A 19374-nucleotide genomic window follows, 5' to 3' on the forward strand; every position below is an offset into this window, starting at 1 on the left:
TTAGTCATAATCCCTTGAGTTCTCTTCACTGTGTGTGTATGGAAATGTTCTTACTTTCACTATTAAACATTTCCCTTAAGTTCTAGTGTTGTTTATAATTTCATTAATCTCCTTTGATGTTTTCTCTGCTTGATGCATTCCAATAACGTGACCCTCTAAAACAGAATTTCCACAATCTTAGGATGAGTCTCTCCATGTTTAACAAATGAGAAGCTATTCATTGCATCAGTTATAGTTAAAGAACTTGTTGCCAGTTGAAACATAATCACCCATGCAGTAATTATGCAATAGGAGGCTCTTATCTATTTGCTTAGTTACATCCAGGTAATTACTCATGTATGTATATTTACACACATATACATATCTATCTATCTATATATATATATATATATATATATATATATATATATATATATATTTATATATATACACAGAGAAAAAAAAAATATTATCAAAAATGTTACGAAATTCAGTGTATTGATACATGCTGTGTATATGTATTGCAGCGTATGTCGAACGGCTCTCTGGAGTCCGGGGATGAAGCGGGTCAGGTGGTGGAGCTGCAAGAGCTGCTGGAGAAGCAGAACTTTGAGCTGGCCCAGATGAAGGACCGGATGTCCTCACTGTCCTCCAGAGTGTGTGAGGTGGAGCAGGAGCTAGAGACAGCCCGCAAAGACCTAATCAAGAGCGAGGAGATGAACAACAAGTACCAGAGAGACATCAAAGAGGTCTGTGTGTGTGTGTGTGTGTTAAAGAATTAATGTAAAGCGTTTTAAATCTAAAATATCTTCAAACAAGCAAACCAATAACGCTTATTCACTGACACTGTGACAGCCTGAGAATGCAGCAGGCTAGCTTGCTGGCTAGCATCCTGGTGCACGTGAATCCTCTGCATATGTTTAAGAAAATGAATTAAATTGATTAAACTTAATGATGTGGATGTATTACCATCTCTTAGCACACTGGCTTTACTTACCCTACCTGTAACTGCACTTTGGCATTTCTACACTAAAATATCTCCAAACAAACAGTACTCAAATCAACCTCTAATGCACCATCACAACCTGTGAACTGGAATCTAGATCGGCTGCGTTCAATCTTTATACAATATGTTGATTACGTCATTATCAGTCCCAATACAGATATTGGATTGAATCAGTCAGAAATCTAACAATTAAAATCAAATGAGGTTTACTGTCCCATCACATCACAAGTACAGGTGTACAGGGGAGTGAAAAACCTGAGTGCATGATCCCAGTAAAATAAAAATAGAGAATATACACTCAACCTATGCTTTACACATTGACACATTTACATTGCTATTTACAGGTGTATAGGACCATTTACTAACATTTGCCATAGTCTTAATAATCATAGTTATGATTATGATGGTGATAATGATGTGTGTGTATGTAGGCCATGTGTCAGAAGGAGGATATGGAGGAGCGGATTGTAACTCTGGAGAAACGTTACCTCAGTGCCCAGCGAGAGTCCACCTCACTGCACGACATCAGCGATAAACTGGAGAACGAACTGGCCAATAAGGAAGCTTTCCTCAGACAGGTCAGTCCACTGATTTTTTTTTTTTTACCTTTTAGTCTTTAGAAATCAGTAGGTCTTCTCTTTAAGTACCAAGAAATTTCTTTCAGCTGCTCTCAGGCTCCCTTACAATTGGAAAAGAAACTACTCTTTGAATCTTTAGTAAAGTACTTGCTTTTCACAGAAAAGGATGACAAGCTACAGATATACAGATATGGTGTGCATAAAACCTTAATAAAGTATATTTATTACAACAGAAACACATCAGATATAGCATGCTGGATATTTGAAAATAAATTATCTGTTTTTAAGAATTGTACATACTTATGATTGTAATAATTAAAAAAAACATTCATCACATTTGGTGATGTTTCTCTGGCTCAGTGAATTGCACTGGATTATGGCATATGGAATAGTGAAATAAATCCCTCATGATTTAATTAGTGTTTCTATGCATAATGTACACAGTACTATACTTGTGTTTAGTGTCCCTCCAGAAACCAAACCATTTACATACAAACAAGCCCTGTACAATCTTTTTAGGAAATACTGTAAATTACACACAGATAGAAACCTGTGATAACAAGATATGGTCATTTTTTAAATCTTTTTAAAAACAGTTTCGAATATATAGATATTTACAAAACATTTACAATACATTGCCCACATCTATGTTGATTCTCTTGTCATTGGCAGGCTGGAAAAGTTTCTCATAAATGCTTTCATTTAAGGTTTTGATTAGATTATTTAGTGCTTAGCAATATAAGTTCTGCTGTGCTCATGGGCAACTTTACCTTTAGCATATTTTTATTATTGGGCTTTCTGTTCTCTGCCTTAAATGTCAAACACTCCCCAGCACAGCATTTTGATTATTACTGTTATTTTGTATTTGTTGGCAAGTAGATAATGATGTTTTCCGCTTACATATTAGTTAAAATGACATAAACTGCCCAAATAATGAGTGTTCTGATGATCTGACTGGAATGTTCCCATTTTCCTGTGTTTACCTGGAGCAGGAAGGAAGTTCAGATTAAACCTGCATTAACTATGAGTGCAGTTTTTTTAACCCATACAATCAAACAGATTGGTCCCTGTCCAACCACATCATTAAACCAGCTGGAACCCACAATAAATAATACCATAAAAATAAATAACTAAATATCCAAATATTTGTAGACACCCCTTCTAATGAATGCAGCATTCAGCGTCCTCAAGTTCCACTTATTGCTGCTGACACATATATGCAAATGCACACAAACAGCTGGTCTAATTCCTCTTTAGAATTGTATATATTTTATATTGTTTTATATATGAATAGAACAATGGAAATTATCCAGAATGTCTAAGAATAAATCTTTAACATTGATTAGCATTAACATCTAAGAAAGTTATTTGTTTTCCTTTGTAATGACTATTTTGAGTTAACATTTTTTTTCTTTGAGGAGCAACAATATTCAACCCTATGAGCAACCCTATAACAACCACCTGGAATATGAATGTGTGTGTGTATTAGATGGAGGAGAAGAACAGGCAGCTGCAGGAGCGGTTGGAGTTAGCTGAGCAGAAGCTGCAGCAGACTATAAGGAAAGCAGAGACGCTGCCGGAGGTGGAGGCTGAACTCGCTCAGAGGATAGCTGCTCTTACTAAGGTAACGTTCACATCCCTAACAGGTTTAACCCTATTCTATTCAGAATGAAGATAAAACTTACTAGGAACAATAAATTACTATAAATTTAGACATATATAAATGTAATATATTGAGCTACACATACAGAAGTGGTGTTTAACACATCTATGACACATGTGTAACACTGCAACATGCCACCCCATGCAGTTCCTGCAGATTTTGCGCTGGAGGTGAAGTGTTGTTCCAAGAGCGTCCAATAGCATCCCACAGACATTTTTAATCAGTGATGGGTCTGGAAATGTAACTGGACATGGTATAGTAGCTGTAGTCTATTCAAGACAAGCTCCTGCTGGAATAGAGCACCGAAGTGTGTGTTCCGTAAAGGTAGAGCCACTGGTTGCAGAACCTCATTAATGTAATGTTGGGCTGTTAAAGTGCCTGTAATGAAGATCTGGCATTGTACCAAATTACACCCCACACCATGACACCAGACCTTCTGGTCATGGTGGTCAGCCCATTAATCTTGTTGTTGAACATGGTGCCTTAAGACAGGGATTTGTTGGTCATCTCCAACAATACAAAAGCAAGATTTGTCATTGAAGATGACCCACTGTCATTTTGAGGCACTTTAGTCTGGAACGACCATCCACCAAGTTTCATTCCTGTTGGTCGCAAGTATTTTTGACAATGAGTGCATTTAATTATTATGGTAAATCATTATTAAATAGGATACACAAATAACGTATTAATCTGTATTAAATGGTGTGTGTGTGTGTGTATTTGTGTGTGTGTCCTGCAGGCAGAGGAAAGGCATGGCAGTATTGAGGAGCGAATGCGACAGTTAGAAGGGCAGCTGGAGGAGAAGAATCAGGAACTTTTGAGGGTAATACCAATTATTTCAATTATTTCACTACTTTTTTTCAGTATCCATTTTTAATTATTTAGTATATAGTAAGAATTGTATCTACTATAAATAATTTAAATTTAAATATGATTTTTTCAGTAACTACTTTGAATTATTCAGTGTTCAATATGAATTATTCATTTTATACTTGGAATTATTCAGTATCCACTATGTATTTTAAAGTTAACATGTGTGTTGTATTCAGGCTCGTCAGAGGGAGAAGATGAATGAGGAGCACAATAAGCGTTTGTCGGATACAGTGGACCGCCTGCTAACAGAGTCTAATGAGCGGCTCCAGCTACATCTGAAGGAAAGGATGGCAGCACTAGAGGAGAAGGTATGGTCAAACTCAAAAAACACCCGGCTGATAAAACAATAATGATAAATGCTGAATTATCCAAATATTTTTTTTTATAAAATTATAGTACTTTTAGATTGCAGATAAATTACATATTGTGCCACGTCCCTGGGGAAAGGCACTCTAGCTGTCAGGAAGCAACAGAGGTACACAGACACAACCTACCTTTATTTGAAAAACCTTTCACCCAACTTACAGTCAAAATTCATAGTTTTTTCTTTATTTTAAAATGTTGGTTAATACTAAAATCATCAGCTGTGGCTTATCAAGAGTTAATTACTTGAATTTCTTGCCCTTTAATGTGTTTGAGGGCATCAGTTGTAAAGTTGTGAAGAGGTAGAGTTGGTGTACAGTGAATAGCTCTATCTGCGTAATGTTTTAATCCATATTATGACAAGAATTACTCAACTAAATAAAGAAAAAAATGACTTTAAAAAATGAAGGTCAGTCAATCCAAAATAATGTCAAGAACTTTAAAAGTGTCCTAAAGTGCAGTTGCATACCCAGTATTCTCAAGGACACTCACTGTCATGGTGAAAATATCTTTTTAATTCTGTGCTGGTTCTTAACTGAGTGTCCTTTATATTAGTTTCAGACAAGAAGGACACAATTGTAGAATTCTTACTCTTGCATCATACCGTGTTAGAGCTGCCTTATCTATTATTTATGTCTGTAATAATGACGACCCTACAGTTTTAATAATGAGATATCAAAGTAACCTTTCTTTAAGTTTATTTTGTGTTTCTTTCTGTGCACAGAATGTTTTAATACAGGACTCAGATAGTTACAGAAAACAGCTGGAGGACTCCATTCATGAAAAGGTAACAGATTTTGGTTGTATTCCATTAGTCCTCTGATTGGTATATATTTCCTTATGTCAGTCTGCAGAACAATTAAAAATATCAAATATGTGCCTAATGAGAGATCAAAAAATAAAATGTGTAAATTTGAGAAATACTGAGCTGTGTTTTGCGATGCCTGATTGAGAGTGAATCATCACTGGTAGACTGAAAGGGGGGGCAACCACCCCCCTGGTGCCCCGTGGTGAAATAGGTGTTACTAAAGTACCTTTTAGAGTGGCAAAAAGAGACAAAGTTCTCTATTGGCAACAATTATTGTGAAAAAACTCAAGTCCCCATAGGGTGCCCTTAACTGCAATAAATTATTATGATGTCATATGTGCCCTTCCAGTGTAGTAAATGCAGAGAGATGCAGTACTGTCCAAAAAGTGAGAGAACATGATGAAGTTCCCAGTTAGGTACCTGCTTCTCTTATTGAGAAGGTTCCTCCAGTGGATTAAATGTGATGTGGTGCCCTATAGGTGCAAGACTAATTAAATTGTAACTAAATGAATTTGAGGGTTGAATGGGTTAAATTTTATCAATTCTAGATTAATTAGAATATTAAGCATGTTTGTGTTTGACCTCTATAAGGGTCAACTGGCGGAGGAAATTGAAAAGCTCAGGTCAGAGCTCGACCAATTCCGCCTGAGGGCAGGGTCACTAACGGAGCCAACGCTATCACGGTAAGAGAGAGAGAGAGAGTGAAATAGAAAGAAATAAAGAAAAAACATTTCTGTTAATACACTTGAGTGTGTGTGTGTGTATCGCAGGTCTCATCTGGATGCATCAACAGAGCTGCGTTACTCTCTGGGCTCTCTGGCAGAGACTCAGTCTGACCACTACCGCTCAGCCAAGGTCATCCGCCGACCGCGAAGAGGCCGCCTGGGGCTCCGGAGAGACGAGCAGAAGGTCAGCAACGGCACTCTATAATGCTCTATAATGTTCATATGATCCACAATCTCCTTCTGACAGACTGTAATACACTACAGGGAGTGTAGGGGGTGCTGTATGATGCCTTATAATGGTGTGATAATGCTATGTGGTCTTTCTCTGCAGGCAAAGTCTCTGGGTGAGCAGGAATGGAGGTCGCAGCAGCTGGGCATACTGGGTGGCCATCCATTTGAAAGTGATACAGAAATGTCGGACATAGATGACGACGACAGGGAGACACTTTTCAGCTCGATGGACCTCCTGTCCCCCGGTGGTCACTCGGATGCTCAGACACTCGCCATGATGCTGCAGGAACAGCTAGATGCCATTAACAAGGAAATACGGTCAGTGCTATGGCCATTCTGCATAAAGCCTTCATATTGCACTTTTCTCTCTCTGACACATTCCAGGTTATTGAGTGTGGAAAATTGACTAGTGTTTATTTCCTCCATTAAAGTTCTCAGTTCTAATCAGTAACTCAACACATTAAAATATTATGAATTTAAAAGCATTAAAACTTCCCTGAGGTGGCGCAGAGTGATCCAGCAGTTATGATCGGGAGATCGCTGGTTTGAAACTCAGTCATGCAACTTGCCATCAGCTGCTGGAGCCCTGAGAGAGCACAATTGGCCTTGCTCTGTCTGGGTGGGTAGATGGATCTCTTTTTTTTCTTCAGCATTCTTAGGGTGATATCGATTAGCACAAGGCGTCTGTGAGCTGATGTATCAGAACACAGGCAATGCTACATTAGCAGCAGTTGAAAAAGAGTCGGTGGCTGACTTCACATGTATTGGAGGAGGCATGCGCTAGTCTTCACCCTCCTGGTGTTGTGGCATTACCAGCAGTGATGGGTTTTATATATATATATATATATATATATATATATATATATATATATATATTAGGGGTGTCACGATTCTCTAAATCCTCGATTCGATTTCATTTTCGATTTGAGGGTCACGATTCGATTCGATTCTCGATTTTCTTGTTTTTTTTTCTTGTTATTATTTTATGCCTCATAAAATTTAAATAATATATTTATTATTATTATTATTATTATTATTATTATAAATATTATAAATATTATTATTATTATTTATTAAGATATATATGGTAATGCCATCTAGTGACTTTTTTTGGTAGCAACAGTGTGCACTATTAAAACAAGCAGTTTATCAGAGCTGTGTGTGGATGGCTGGTGAAACTGCTCATTACATGAAGCTGCAGTTCTTCATCAAACCACTAGTCGGAGCTGCAGCAGCACAAGCCCCGCTCTCTTCACTCAGTCACTACTTCAGTACAGCCCAGCCACGGGCTACAGAGCTCAGCCAGTCCGTTTTTACTGTTTCTGTAAACAAATAAAGGTTTTAACCCCACTAACCGGGTAATACAGCTCACTACAGTTCATCTTTCAGCCCAAGCAGCTAACAGCAGCAGGTTAGAACAGCCGACACGGAGGCACTACGGAGTTTAGTGGACACACCACGGCCGCCAGGTAAGTCTTTTAAAGGCTACTGAAGACTATTAAAGGCTATTAGAGTGTAACCCCTGGCTCCCAGGGGTTACAAGAGGTTATTGAAAGCATTATTGGGGGGCAGAAATCAGTACAGGCTGGTTAGATAAGTGATGTGGGTATTGTCTTATAAATATTTACACATAACTTATATCTCTCCTGAAAAGCTTTTATTTTAGTCAGAAACACGCTTGTGTTTACTTTATCTGAGAGAAAGATGTTTTTTTAATTCAATGGAAAGCAACAGGTGTAGTCAATTATAAGTTTAAGATTTTTAATCCACCTCACTGTGATCTATAGTCAGTGTTCTCAAGTCACACTGACACACGCATTTCAGCGAGTTCACACGCTCTCACCTGCGCGCACCCACCCCTCCGTCAGATACAGATACAAAACCTGCGCGCCCAACGCCCGCCCCCCCTCCCCCGTTGGACAGATAAAAACAGTGATCACACTCCCGCCGACTGCGCTCATGCAGTGGCTATCTCTATTTAAATGAATAGGATGCGCTGTGTTGGTGCCGCGCCATTTGCGTAGCGCGCTGCGCTATTTGCGTAGCGCGCGCGGGAGGGATCGTCGATCCTCTTTTTGACTTCGATACTCGAGATCGTGACCTCATTTCGATTCGATTTCGATAAAATATCGAGATCGTGACACCCCTAATATATATATATATATGGATAACTCCACTCATCTCTGTATGTTTCAGTAAAAAACAGCCCAACCAGGTTTCCGTCTCATTTATCTCACCTAAACTGTCAATTGTGTAACTGTCTGTATGTGTAACTTACCTAAAAATTGTGTACAGATACATTTCTGTAGACAATGCATAACTATACGCATATTTTAGCTTTTTTTTAAAGTTTCATTTGGTAAATCAATTGACGATATGTGATCTAGTTAATTAGTAGTTAGCCAGTCAGTTAACATTAGTGTAGATAGATATGCTGGACTGTAATATTTATTTTCTGCTCTGGACCGAATCCAAATAGTGTTTAAAACTATTTGACCTGGTCAGAGAGAGAGGACGGGCCTCACAAACGATTAGGTGAGACTGGCTCCGCTTTGGTCTCTATTGCAAAAAGGTAAATGTTGCAGTTTATTGTGATAAGAAAAATAATAATAGTAATAATAGTTTAATAGTAATGTGTTTATTTACATATATTTATTCAATTAAATATGTATTTATTATTATTATTATTATTATTATTATCTATCTATCTATCTATCTATCTATCTATCTATCTATCTATCTATCTATCTATCTATCTATCTATCATTAGAATAAGCAGATCTGCATAGTAAAGCAAGTAAAGGGTGGGTGTAGGAACAGAAATGCAAGGTGTCCTCTAACTTTTGTCTGAAAGTGATTTTCTTTTACAGATTAATGAAAAATAGATGCCTTTGCACTTCATATTAAAATCACCTGTCAGAGGTTTTACATTAATCTTCATCAATGGATGTTAGCGTACCCTTCATACCTCACAGATTATTGTGAGGGAGCCTGGGGCTCAGTCTGAGTTTAATAAATAAAACTACAGCATTTAACCTGCAGATTCACAGGAATACAGAGGATGCCTCGTAATTTTTTTTTTTTTAATAATAATTATTTTTTGTACATTGTAATTATTAAGATTTTTTTCTTTTCTTTTCTATTTTATCATATTCTCCTTTCATATTTTCTTTATATGTATTTTCCCAGCTCATTTTCTGCCTGTGTTTTCATGAACTATTTTTTCTTTGCTGCATGTTACATGTTTATAAAGAACAGCTATTATAATCTCATACTTTAAACTCGAACTTATGAAGTTAGTTGTGATGCGTATGTTCTGTGTGGGTGTGGGTGTTGTGTGTGTATCCAGGCTGATCCAGGAGGAGAAGGAGTCAACGGAGCTGCGGGCGGAGGAGATCGAGAACCGTGTAGCCAGTGTGAGTTTGGAGGGATTAAACCTGGCTCGAGCTCATCACCCCGCAGCCTCCATCACCGCCTCTGCTACAGCTTCATCACTGGCCTCCTCATCACCACCCAGCGGCCATTCTACCCCCAAACTCACCCCCCGCAGCCCCGCACGCGACATGGAGCGCATGGGGGTCATGACCTTGGTACACGCTCACACACATATGTACACATATACAATAAACACACGTACACACATATACAATACAGACTCATACACATAGGCCTGTCACAATGACTGTTTTTTAGTTCTTATATTTGGTCTAAGTAATTAGTGCAAAGATCAGCTTGCAGAGAAGTGTCAGCTTGCTAGTCTGGAAACCCCAGCCTACCCAATCCACACCTGTCACCCCCCCCAAACACCCATGCTGTGGAGATCTGAGCAGGTGCAGTAGCTAGAACAAGCCAAAAAAAGCACTATTTTTGTGCATTACTTGCAGAAATGCTACAAACTGTTTATGAGGTTTATATCAGATTTTATAAGTGATGTAAAACATGTTTCTGAAACAGTAAGCCAACCTTTACTTTCGAGTATTTTAGTCTCTCCCTATTCAAACAGATAGGAAGCAGGTGTAGCATGTACTGTAAATGTAACTGACTGGTGGTGTTGCAAACATGTCCACCAAGTGAACTGACTTGCATTTAAGGACTTGATTGAGATTATGTTGAAACATTGTACAATAAGTTAATAACATAATCATTGAGACAGGCCAATATACACACTAAAGCTTACACAAATACACAGTATACAGTAGAGCCTGACTGATAATCATTCTGTGACTGATGCTAATACTGGCTTTTTGCACCTACATGCATATTTAGTGCACTAACCTACCAAATCTACACCTTTTAGATATAGTATATATTATACATCCTATACTATATTTATACACAGCTGTAGCATGCAGGAAGAAGACTAGTCAGGTACTATAAAAATGTAATATATTTTATTTTATTATTTAATTTAATGCTCTGGTAGTTTTAGTTTAGTTTCTTTTTACTGGCTGATTTTATGGTCTGTTTTCGTGGGTCACACCAGAACACCAGAATTTTTTGAAATTTAGAAAACATTGGTTTATTTTTATTATCTTTTATTTTATCATAGACAGAGTGACCTGTTTATAAATTTGTTATTCGGATGTTTAAAGTAAGATTATTTTATAAAGTATGATTTATTTTTCACCAGTTTTATTAATATATTACCATCATATAATTATAATTATATAAAACAGGATATCAGTTGAATTAGGATATATTTCGATATATTTAGGGTATCTGAAGTTGGGAGTATAGATTGTGACTTTAAATACTGCACATAATATACTGATGCCAAAAATCATTATTGATCAATATTGTCAATTCCTTGGTATCGGTCAGGCTCTGATACAGAAGGACTCAAACCAAACACACACTTTGACCCAAAGTGTGGACACAGCTTCAAAAATAGCTCATTGCTGCTGTCTAGTTTTTTTTTATTATTATTTCTTTTTTTTATAATTCTATATATCATATCCTATGATATTTCTGCTTTTTATAGATACAGTCTTATGCAATTGTTAAGACACCTCGTTCAAATTGAACAGATCCTCTACAGGATGAAGAAAAATAAATAAAATGTACTTTTCTGAATTTAACAGACTGGAAATAAATAAGACAACATAAAATGAGCTATAATCTTTGCGCACTTCACATTTTATGTTTTATTTTTCCCAATGTGTTAAATTCTGTAAATAAACAGTGTTAGTGTATCAGTATTTGTGTATAAGATGTGGGTGTCTAAACATTTGTATATATACAGTACTGTGCAAGCATTAGATACCTCTCCTCAGCCTGTGTGCAGAATTTTACAATCTGGAATTGTATTTATCAAGCTTATAGCAGAATTAGGGTGATTTGCCCTGATCAAACATAATATTATGACCACCTTCTTGTTTCTACACCACTCTTTGTCTCTAGACTACATTTTGTTAAGCTCCACTGATCATTTAGGACACTTTGTAGTTCAATAATTCCTCTCCAGCAGCAGATAATGACCCTCCCAAATAATAATAGCTTCTCTGTGGTGGTCTCTCCTATGGGGTCCTGAGTATTGAAGAACAGGGTGAAAGAAGGATAACAATAAAGTACGTAGAAAAACAGATAGTACAGTCTGAAATGAAAGAACTATAGAACTAGTATCCTATGTTCAGTAGTGCTAAAACAATGGATCATCATAATGGTCATAATGTCATGCTTGTTTGGAGCAAATTACACTTTGAGCACTGTCTCATAGAAGTTATTATTGATGTCAAATAAAACAAAGGCCTTAATGACTGCTGTTTTCAGTTATGTGATTATGTATTTAAAAAACGTCTGTACAATACTGTATATATGTAAAATCTATCATGAGATCACGCTGTTAGTTTCAGTATAATTGCCAGCTGGTCACAGATCTGCTGCTGTACCTCATAAGACAATTCCGATGATTTATAATGGATATATGATGTGTTATTTAATGAAATCTCTCTGTAATATATAAACCTCACTGTTGTGTGTGTTTCAGCCCAGTGACCTGAGGAAGCACAGGAGAAAGGTACAGCAGCTCCACGGCACGGAGTTCATATCACTGCACTGCAGAGCGACCTGCATGTGACTGGTCTATATGTGTGTGTGCTTGTGTGTGTGTGTGTGTGTGTGTGTGTGTGTGTGTGTGTGTTTGTGTGTGTGTTTGTGTGTGTAGATTGCAGCAGTAGATGAGGACGGTCGGGAGGATAAAGCCACTATAAAGTGTGAAACATCTCCTCCACCCACGCCACGCCAAGTCCGCATGACACACACACTCCCAGCATCCTCACACAATGACGCACGGTGAGTTACACACCGGCACCATTACATTCACTTAGCGTTTCACTTTATTGTAATTATATTGATACAGGGTTGTACAGTACAACTATTTCCTGTGTCTTTCTAAAAGGATGATAATTTGTCTTAAACATTTTGAATATTTAAAAATTGTTTCCAAAAAATGTATACGATTGGTGTTGTGTAATGTAAGTAGTTTAAATTATTATTTTTTATGATGTTAGCACTAATTTCAATAAGAAAATAAAAAAATCAAATGATGAGTTGACTTACTGTATGTGTGTCAGTCTGCGTTGTCTTCGCTGGAAAGGATCACATACATGTTTACAAGGATTCAACAGTGCTATTTTTATTAGCACTTTATTAGTTGGGAAGCTACATTTCTCTATTTATTGACTGATGTTGACACTTGATGCTGCTCTTCATCCACAGTTTAAAAAGTAGAGATGCACCATGGTGCACTGATTATCTTGATTTTTGTGGGAGGATGGGGATGCTGATGCTGCTACTGTGCTATGAAAATTTGATGAAGCTACACAATTCCTCTCTAGAGAACTGTGTAACGCTGCATAACATCAGTCATATTAGTTTAAAACACTGTAATATTACTCGACCTCTTCTGTACATCTGTCTGTGAGTTGGCGCTCAAAGCCTGATCTGTATTTACTGCAGTGAAAAAAAGGGATCCTGCAAGGAAGCAGAGGTGCTAAACATACAGGTTCTTACATAATTCTCAATAATCCAATCCATGTTCTAGATAACAGTAAGTTATACAGTGTCAGAACCCACATCATCTGTACTTACTTACAGTTTAAGGAAAGTGTGTGATGGTTTGGACAGTATGCAGTTTGCACCAAATCTAACTATGGCACCAATGGATGGGAAATGGATTGAAGCCTGAATATTCTCTGTACTTTTGTGTATTTGTGTGTGTGCAGGCTGGCTGCTACATTAGAGACAGAAGCCAGTGCGCTGAGCAGTGTAGCTAGCAGCCAGGACTCGCTCCACAAACAGCCGAAGAAAAAAGGAATAAAGTCCTCTATCGGCCGGCTGTTTGGGAAAAAAGAGAAAGGCAGACTGGGACAGCTGGGAAAAGATATAATGGGACCAGGACAAGGTACAGTTCTACACATCCTTATCTCTCTCTCTCTGACATTTACTTATGCAATTTGGGTAATACAAAGTTTGAGTAAATAAATAAAACAGTGTACACACTATATCTACAGTATCTTATAACTATTGGACAAATAACTTTTTCCTTACTTTTATACATGATGTGAGTCTGGCACTTGATCTTTATATTATGTCAGAATTTAATGATTGACCAATAGAAATGTTCCAAAATAAGTGGATCATTTTACATTGCCTTCCAATGTAAAATGATTTTTACTCTTTGTCTGATAATGACTATTCATTTATTGTCTAGCTAAGTTTATTTAGGTGGATTTGGTTCATCCTGATGTTGCGTTTGATTGTGTACTAAGTGTTGATTCCCCTGTTCCTTTAGGAAACGTGTCTGACCCGGAGTTACTGGGTCAGGAGATCGGTGTGAGTAAACTGGGCACTCAGGCAGAGAAAGACCGCAGGCTGAAGAAAAAGTGAGTTCTACTCAACAAACACTACAAATAACACACATCTCTGACACACGAAGAACGAATGTTTAATACACATACAGTTACCAAGTGCAGTTACAGTGTACACAGTGCAGTAAAACGTTTAGCCTGGAGGAAACTAAACCTACTTTCAGTACGTTCCCCATCCCCCCATTAAATCAGATCTGCATACCCAGCCTAACTCAAGATCCAATCTAAATGAATCAGGGAAAACCTCAAGCTGGTGCACCTCTATTTTTAACTGTGGAATTCCAAAGAAGCTTACCACACACCAGGCAATTAATTGAGAAATGTGGATAATCAACAGCAAACCTATATATATATATATATATATATATATATATATATATATATATATATATATATATATATATATATAATTTAATACATTACATACATATATAATTTAATTTCATATTAAATGTTTTAATGAATATTTGCATCACATTTATTTTTTTAATTTGAAAAGGGCTAAACAAAACAAAAAAACAGATACCAGCTTATTCTTAATCTTACATGTAACTGCATATTTCAAGGCATGTACATTTGCGTGTAGTAGTAGCAGATTATGGTGAGGAGCATCTACATTTGCATTAGTTGTACAAATGTATCTATATGCTGCATTGTTCTAGATCTGTCTATCTGGTGCCATTTTACACTTTACACTGCAAGGTGTTGGTTTGTGAATGTTGCGTGAATGCTGTAATAACCCTGGAGATTTGTTTTCTCTCCACAGCAGAAGAACAGCCTGAGTGCTTGTTGCTTCATGGGTTGCAGTGTTGATGCCTTCAGAGCATGTGTTCTGATCTGCCTGATGACCTGCGTGGTGTTCAGTGTGTGTTGGTGTGTGTTTGTGTGTGTGTGTAATGGAGTGAAATGACTTGCTGTTCTGGGTTTGTGTTTCGTTGTATGGTGCTGTTTGCTGGCGGAAGACCTGTCTCCACTGTGCCATTGCATATCCATCGTTTCTGCATGCTGTATGATCAGAACTACTGCCATGTAAACTGAGGGCTATGGATATATCAGACGTAATAACAGAAACAGAGCCAGAGATCTGCACCCAAGTGCCTTTAATAACGCAGGGCTTTGAGATGCTATAGTGCACGTTTAGTGGATTACAGTAAATGAAAGATTTGAATTAAAAAGACTGTACATACAGTATGCTCAATAACAAACGTTTAATTTTTGTCTCCCATCATTTCTTTCTTTTTATCTTTTTCTCTCTCCCTCTTTCTCTCTCCCTCTACCTCTCTCTACCTCACTTTACCTCTCCTTTCCTCATCTGATTCTGTATCAGCGGGTAAGTTTGGTTTGTGTTGCTGCGACTTGCTGCATTTTTCCACATTGTTGACGCCATGTTCATGTACATGTTTTTGTGTATGTGTGTGAGTGTGTGTGTGTGTCTGTTTGCTCTGTCATTGTGTGTTTGTGTGTCTATTTCTAAGGGTTAGAAGTGTTTTCTATCTCTTCATCCCTCCCCTCCGTCTCCTCTTTCGCTCGAGTGTCGGTGTGACTCTTCCCTTCTGCAGTTCTGTAGAGGGAGCATCTCTGCCTGGAACAGAGACAGAGCTCTGTGTGTGCCTTCAAAACTGCCTGCTCTTTAACTGCTCTGTTGAGGCCTTTCTCCTGGTGTGTGTTTCTGGGTGTGTGGGTGTGTCTGGGTGTGGGTGTGGGTGTGGGCTGCAACAATAAGTAGACAAAGCCAAATTTTCACGGTTGAATAAATTAAATATATTTTAACACATTTTATGTACAAACCAGCAAAGATTATTAAGCCTTACCTCAGTAGTGCTATTCCAATCATAAATTTCCAACGGCATTGCAATTTTAGTCATATATTTACCTCCGCAGTCCCATTTTAATTATAAATGTACCTTAACAGTGTAATTTTAGTGATAGATTATTAGTGTCATTCTATTCATAAACATATCTAAGTTGTGCAAATTTTAGTCGTAGATTTACCTCAGAAGTGCCATTTGTCATACAATAACCTCAGTAGTGCCATTTTAATTATAGATTCACCTCAGTAGTGTAATTTTAGTCATATTTTTACCTCAGAAAAAAAAAATATAAAAAACAAAAAACAAATTTATAGTGGCAGCCCTGTGTTTATGTATTTGTGTGTGTGTGTTTGTTTATGTGTTTATGTGTGTTTCTGTCAGTGCATTGTGTTCTGTACTGCAATAACCAGGTCCGATCTCTGGTTATGGATGGTCAGCTCTTCGGATTCGTTTTGTTCTCTGTTTCTTTCTTTTTTTAATGGTCATAATCGGTTCTCTCCCTCCCAGCGTCAGTATGTTCAGAGGATGTCAGTCATGCATATTACAGTCAACCTGAACATATATCACATCACCATGTAAAGATAAGGAGCAGGTGACAGCACCACTGCACTTGAATACACCTCAGGGGCCCAATTAGCCAAGTTCTGGATCTGCTAATGCTGGTCCTGGCGGGTTACAGCACTGCAGTGTTTGGTGTTTTTCCACTCAGAACATCCAGTCAAGTTTGCTTCTTTAACAGCAAAATTACCATACCGTTAATATACACTCTTAAAAAGGGTGTTGGCAAAGTAAAGGCAATGCTTTAGGCAGTTACAGAACCCTGACAGTGCCCAAACAGCCTGTAAATGCTTTAATCATTAATATTATAAATACATACAAGGAAAACCTATTGTGAATGGCTATTTGCATAATGTTATAGTTTAATACAGCAGAATATGACACTTTATGTTTAGAGTGTGTTCTTGAGTTTCACATGATCATAATATATAGTCCCTGCTATTTTGAGGACCTAATTATGGACTGGCTAGCTAGTTAGTTAGCACTAACACAAACTGGGCACAGCTCTGAATGGAAAGCTTAGCTTGGTTAGTAGAAATAAACCCTGGCTAAGCTAAGTTAAACTGGCAAAGATATGCAGGCAAAGATGGTTTGTGCTATGTAAATCTGTTGCTCTTTGTCTAGTCAGAATGATCATTCAAGTTATCTACAGACACAAGATTTCTAAGAACACCATTTTTTTACTTTATTGAGGTACCACAGTTATACAGATGTAGTAAATTGAAATAAACAATAATGAACAATTTATAAACAATAATATTTTTTACATACATATCAATATTTAACTGTATAATGTTCACATCGATTGTCTATTGTCTCATGCTATTATTTTGTATATGTAAGTAAACCCAATTAGTGTTGGTTTTAAAAATGTTTAAATCTATTTTTAAAAACTCTGCAGTGTTGTGACCATCTTAAATTAGCCTATACCAGTGAATAATCTCTTCTAGAACCAAACAATGGCTGATGAAGTGTTGTTTTCCTCACATTACTGCATTTGTTTTCAAATTCGGTAGTAAATCTGGCTACAGGTAGCATCCAGCACTGTATTCAAGTATCCTTACTTTGCACTGAAATGTGTTTCTGCATTATTAACTCATCTTCTGAGGGAGGAACATCCAGCACACTATCACTGTCCACCTAATGCTGCCTTACTGTACCACACAACACTTACTGGGCTAGTCAGGCAGAAATGCTAACGTAGCTAACTGTGTATAGAAGCAAGCAGGGCAAAATTAGCATGCCTTATTTGGACGGGATTTGTTTTACTTGGGAAAGTGGAGTAATGTAATTTTACTACAGGATGTCTGTACAATTTATGGCCAGTTCACAAGAACTCAGGAGGATAAATGGCTCAGGTGAGAATAGCTGCTTGATTTACACAATTACGTCACCACCAAAATGATATTACACTGCAATACTGCATATTCTTTTTTTGCAGTGTATAACCTATGTGTGTGATAGTAATTAAATTTTAGCAGCTACGTATATAAAATGTATGTAGGCTATCCACCTTATTCTGCAACACCCACTCTCAAGTGTATGTTTCTTCAGCATTTGTGCATTTTTTTGGTTTAAAGTAAATGTTGTCTGCTGTGGACAATATCATAAAGCAGCTTGCTATGCTAACTCAGCATTCCAACAGACTATTTAACCTTATTTATAGCTATTTACAGCATAACCAGCTTTCAAAAACAACACACAGAAACATAAGAGTTCTGTGCGGAGCTAGCTCACTAGCTAGCCTAGCTTACTTATATTCACTGCCTTCCAGAGAAGAGGAGCTGCATCTGAGGTTAAAGGAGCTATATTTAGCACATCCACTCAAACTTTCACATGTCTGCTCTCAACATTCCTCTATGTGTATAGTATGAGCAGATGTATGGGTGTTTGGTTGAATATGTGAAATTAAGCCCTGTCAACTACAGAATATTGTTGTTCAAGCTAAATTCTCCCCATTTTTTAATTAGTGTGTCACCCTGTAGCTAACTGAGTATATTATATTACTTATTTTGTATGTTTATTATCTCTGTGGGTGTAACCTGTATCAGTGATCCGCTGCTGCAGAAGATCCAACACAAATTAAACAAACATGGATGATAGGCTACGCTACATAATGACTTATTCAGCATAAGCTGCAGAAGCCCTGCTGCTGTGAAATGTGCTTTAGCCTTTTTTCCACAGTACTTTACAGGTTAGTATACACTAGTATAAATTAATATACAGCTCATTTTAACAGAAAAAAACATGGAGCCTTTAATGATATCAGTTTGTACAAATGACTGATATAGCGCACTTGTTCAAAGGTAAACCCACTGAGGATGTGAGATAATATTAATTAACTTTATTCCACATGCCCAGGTAAAACTCACCCCATCAAAATGGGGCTTTAATCATGCTACCATGCTACCTGCTGTCATGACTAGCCTCTATGCATTGTTATCCACAATAGCATTTTTCCTTTACTATCCCTTTAAGGACTGTATTTTAATGTGTGTTATTTGTTCATTAGCCAAGTGCCTGCAGATGCTCCACCAGTTTTCCATTGTCAGATCTGTGTTGTTTGGCTAACTCGTGGGTTGTGTAATCAGATTTTAGGGGTGGCGTTTCCTCAGTTTCAGAATGTGCATTTATGAGAGTGAGTTTATGAGAGTGCTAATGTGATATTAAGCTCAATTTTCAGTAATTTCTGCCCTTTTCTCTGCTAAATATCAGTCTCTCAGGCGCCTTGTGGAGTCAGCATTTAGAAACACAGTACTGAAACAGGAGCTCCTGAGAACTTTGATCAGGATTCATATAGGTAACACAGCTGCCTCGCTAACAGTGCTATATATACAGTGCTAGCTCAGAATTGGCATTCATTTAAAAACAAATAGCTCTCATTATAGAAAATCTCTTTATTTTTTTAGCC

At 37.4% G+C, this 19374-nt stretch overlaps 1 protein-coding gene across 12 annotated transcripts in view; it reads left to right on the forward strand.

Moving 5' to 3' along the window:
* ppfia2 (PTPRF interacting protein alpha 2) overlaps positions 1 to 19374 on the forward strand; it is a 227859-nt gene that overhangs the window by 186928 nt on the left and 21557 nt on the right. For all 12 annotated transcript variants that reach the window (XM_049473903.1, XM_049473904.1, XM_049473902.1 and 9 more), the window contains 14 exons: positions 507 to 728; positions 1417 to 1563; positions 3053 to 3187; positions 3966 to 4049; positions 4276 to 4407; positions 5187 to 5249; positions 5862 to 5953; positions 6041 to 6179; positions 6327 to 6544; positions 9576 to 9816; positions 12213 to 12242; positions 12390 to 12517; positions 13450 to 13628; positions 14019 to 14109. In XM_049473903.1, coding sequence (XP_049329860.1) covers positions 507 to 728; positions 1417 to 1563; positions 3053 to 3187; positions 3966 to 4049; positions 4276 to 4407; positions 5187 to 5249; positions 5862 to 5953; positions 6041 to 6179; positions 6327 to 6544; positions 9576 to 9816; positions 12213 to 12242; positions 12390 to 12517; positions 13450 to 13628; positions 14019 to 14109 — 1901 coding nt within the window. The remainder of the gene's footprint in view (positions 1 to 506; positions 729 to 1416; positions 1564 to 3052; positions 3188 to 3965; positions 4050 to 4275; positions 4408 to 5186; positions 5250 to 5861; positions 5954 to 6040; positions 6180 to 6326; positions 6545 to 9575; positions 9817 to 12212; positions 12243 to 12389; positions 12518 to 13449; positions 13629 to 14018; positions 14110 to 19374) is intronic.

The sequence above is a fragment of the Astyanax mexicanus genome, chromosome 2 (assembly GCF_023375975.1).
Source record: "Astyanax mexicanus isolate ESR-SI-001 chromosome 2, AstMex3_surface, whole genome shotgun sequence".
NCBI classification, from domain to species: domain Eukaryota; kingdom Metazoa; phylum Chordata; class Actinopteri; order Characiformes; family Acestrorhamphidae; genus Astyanax; species Astyanax mexicanus.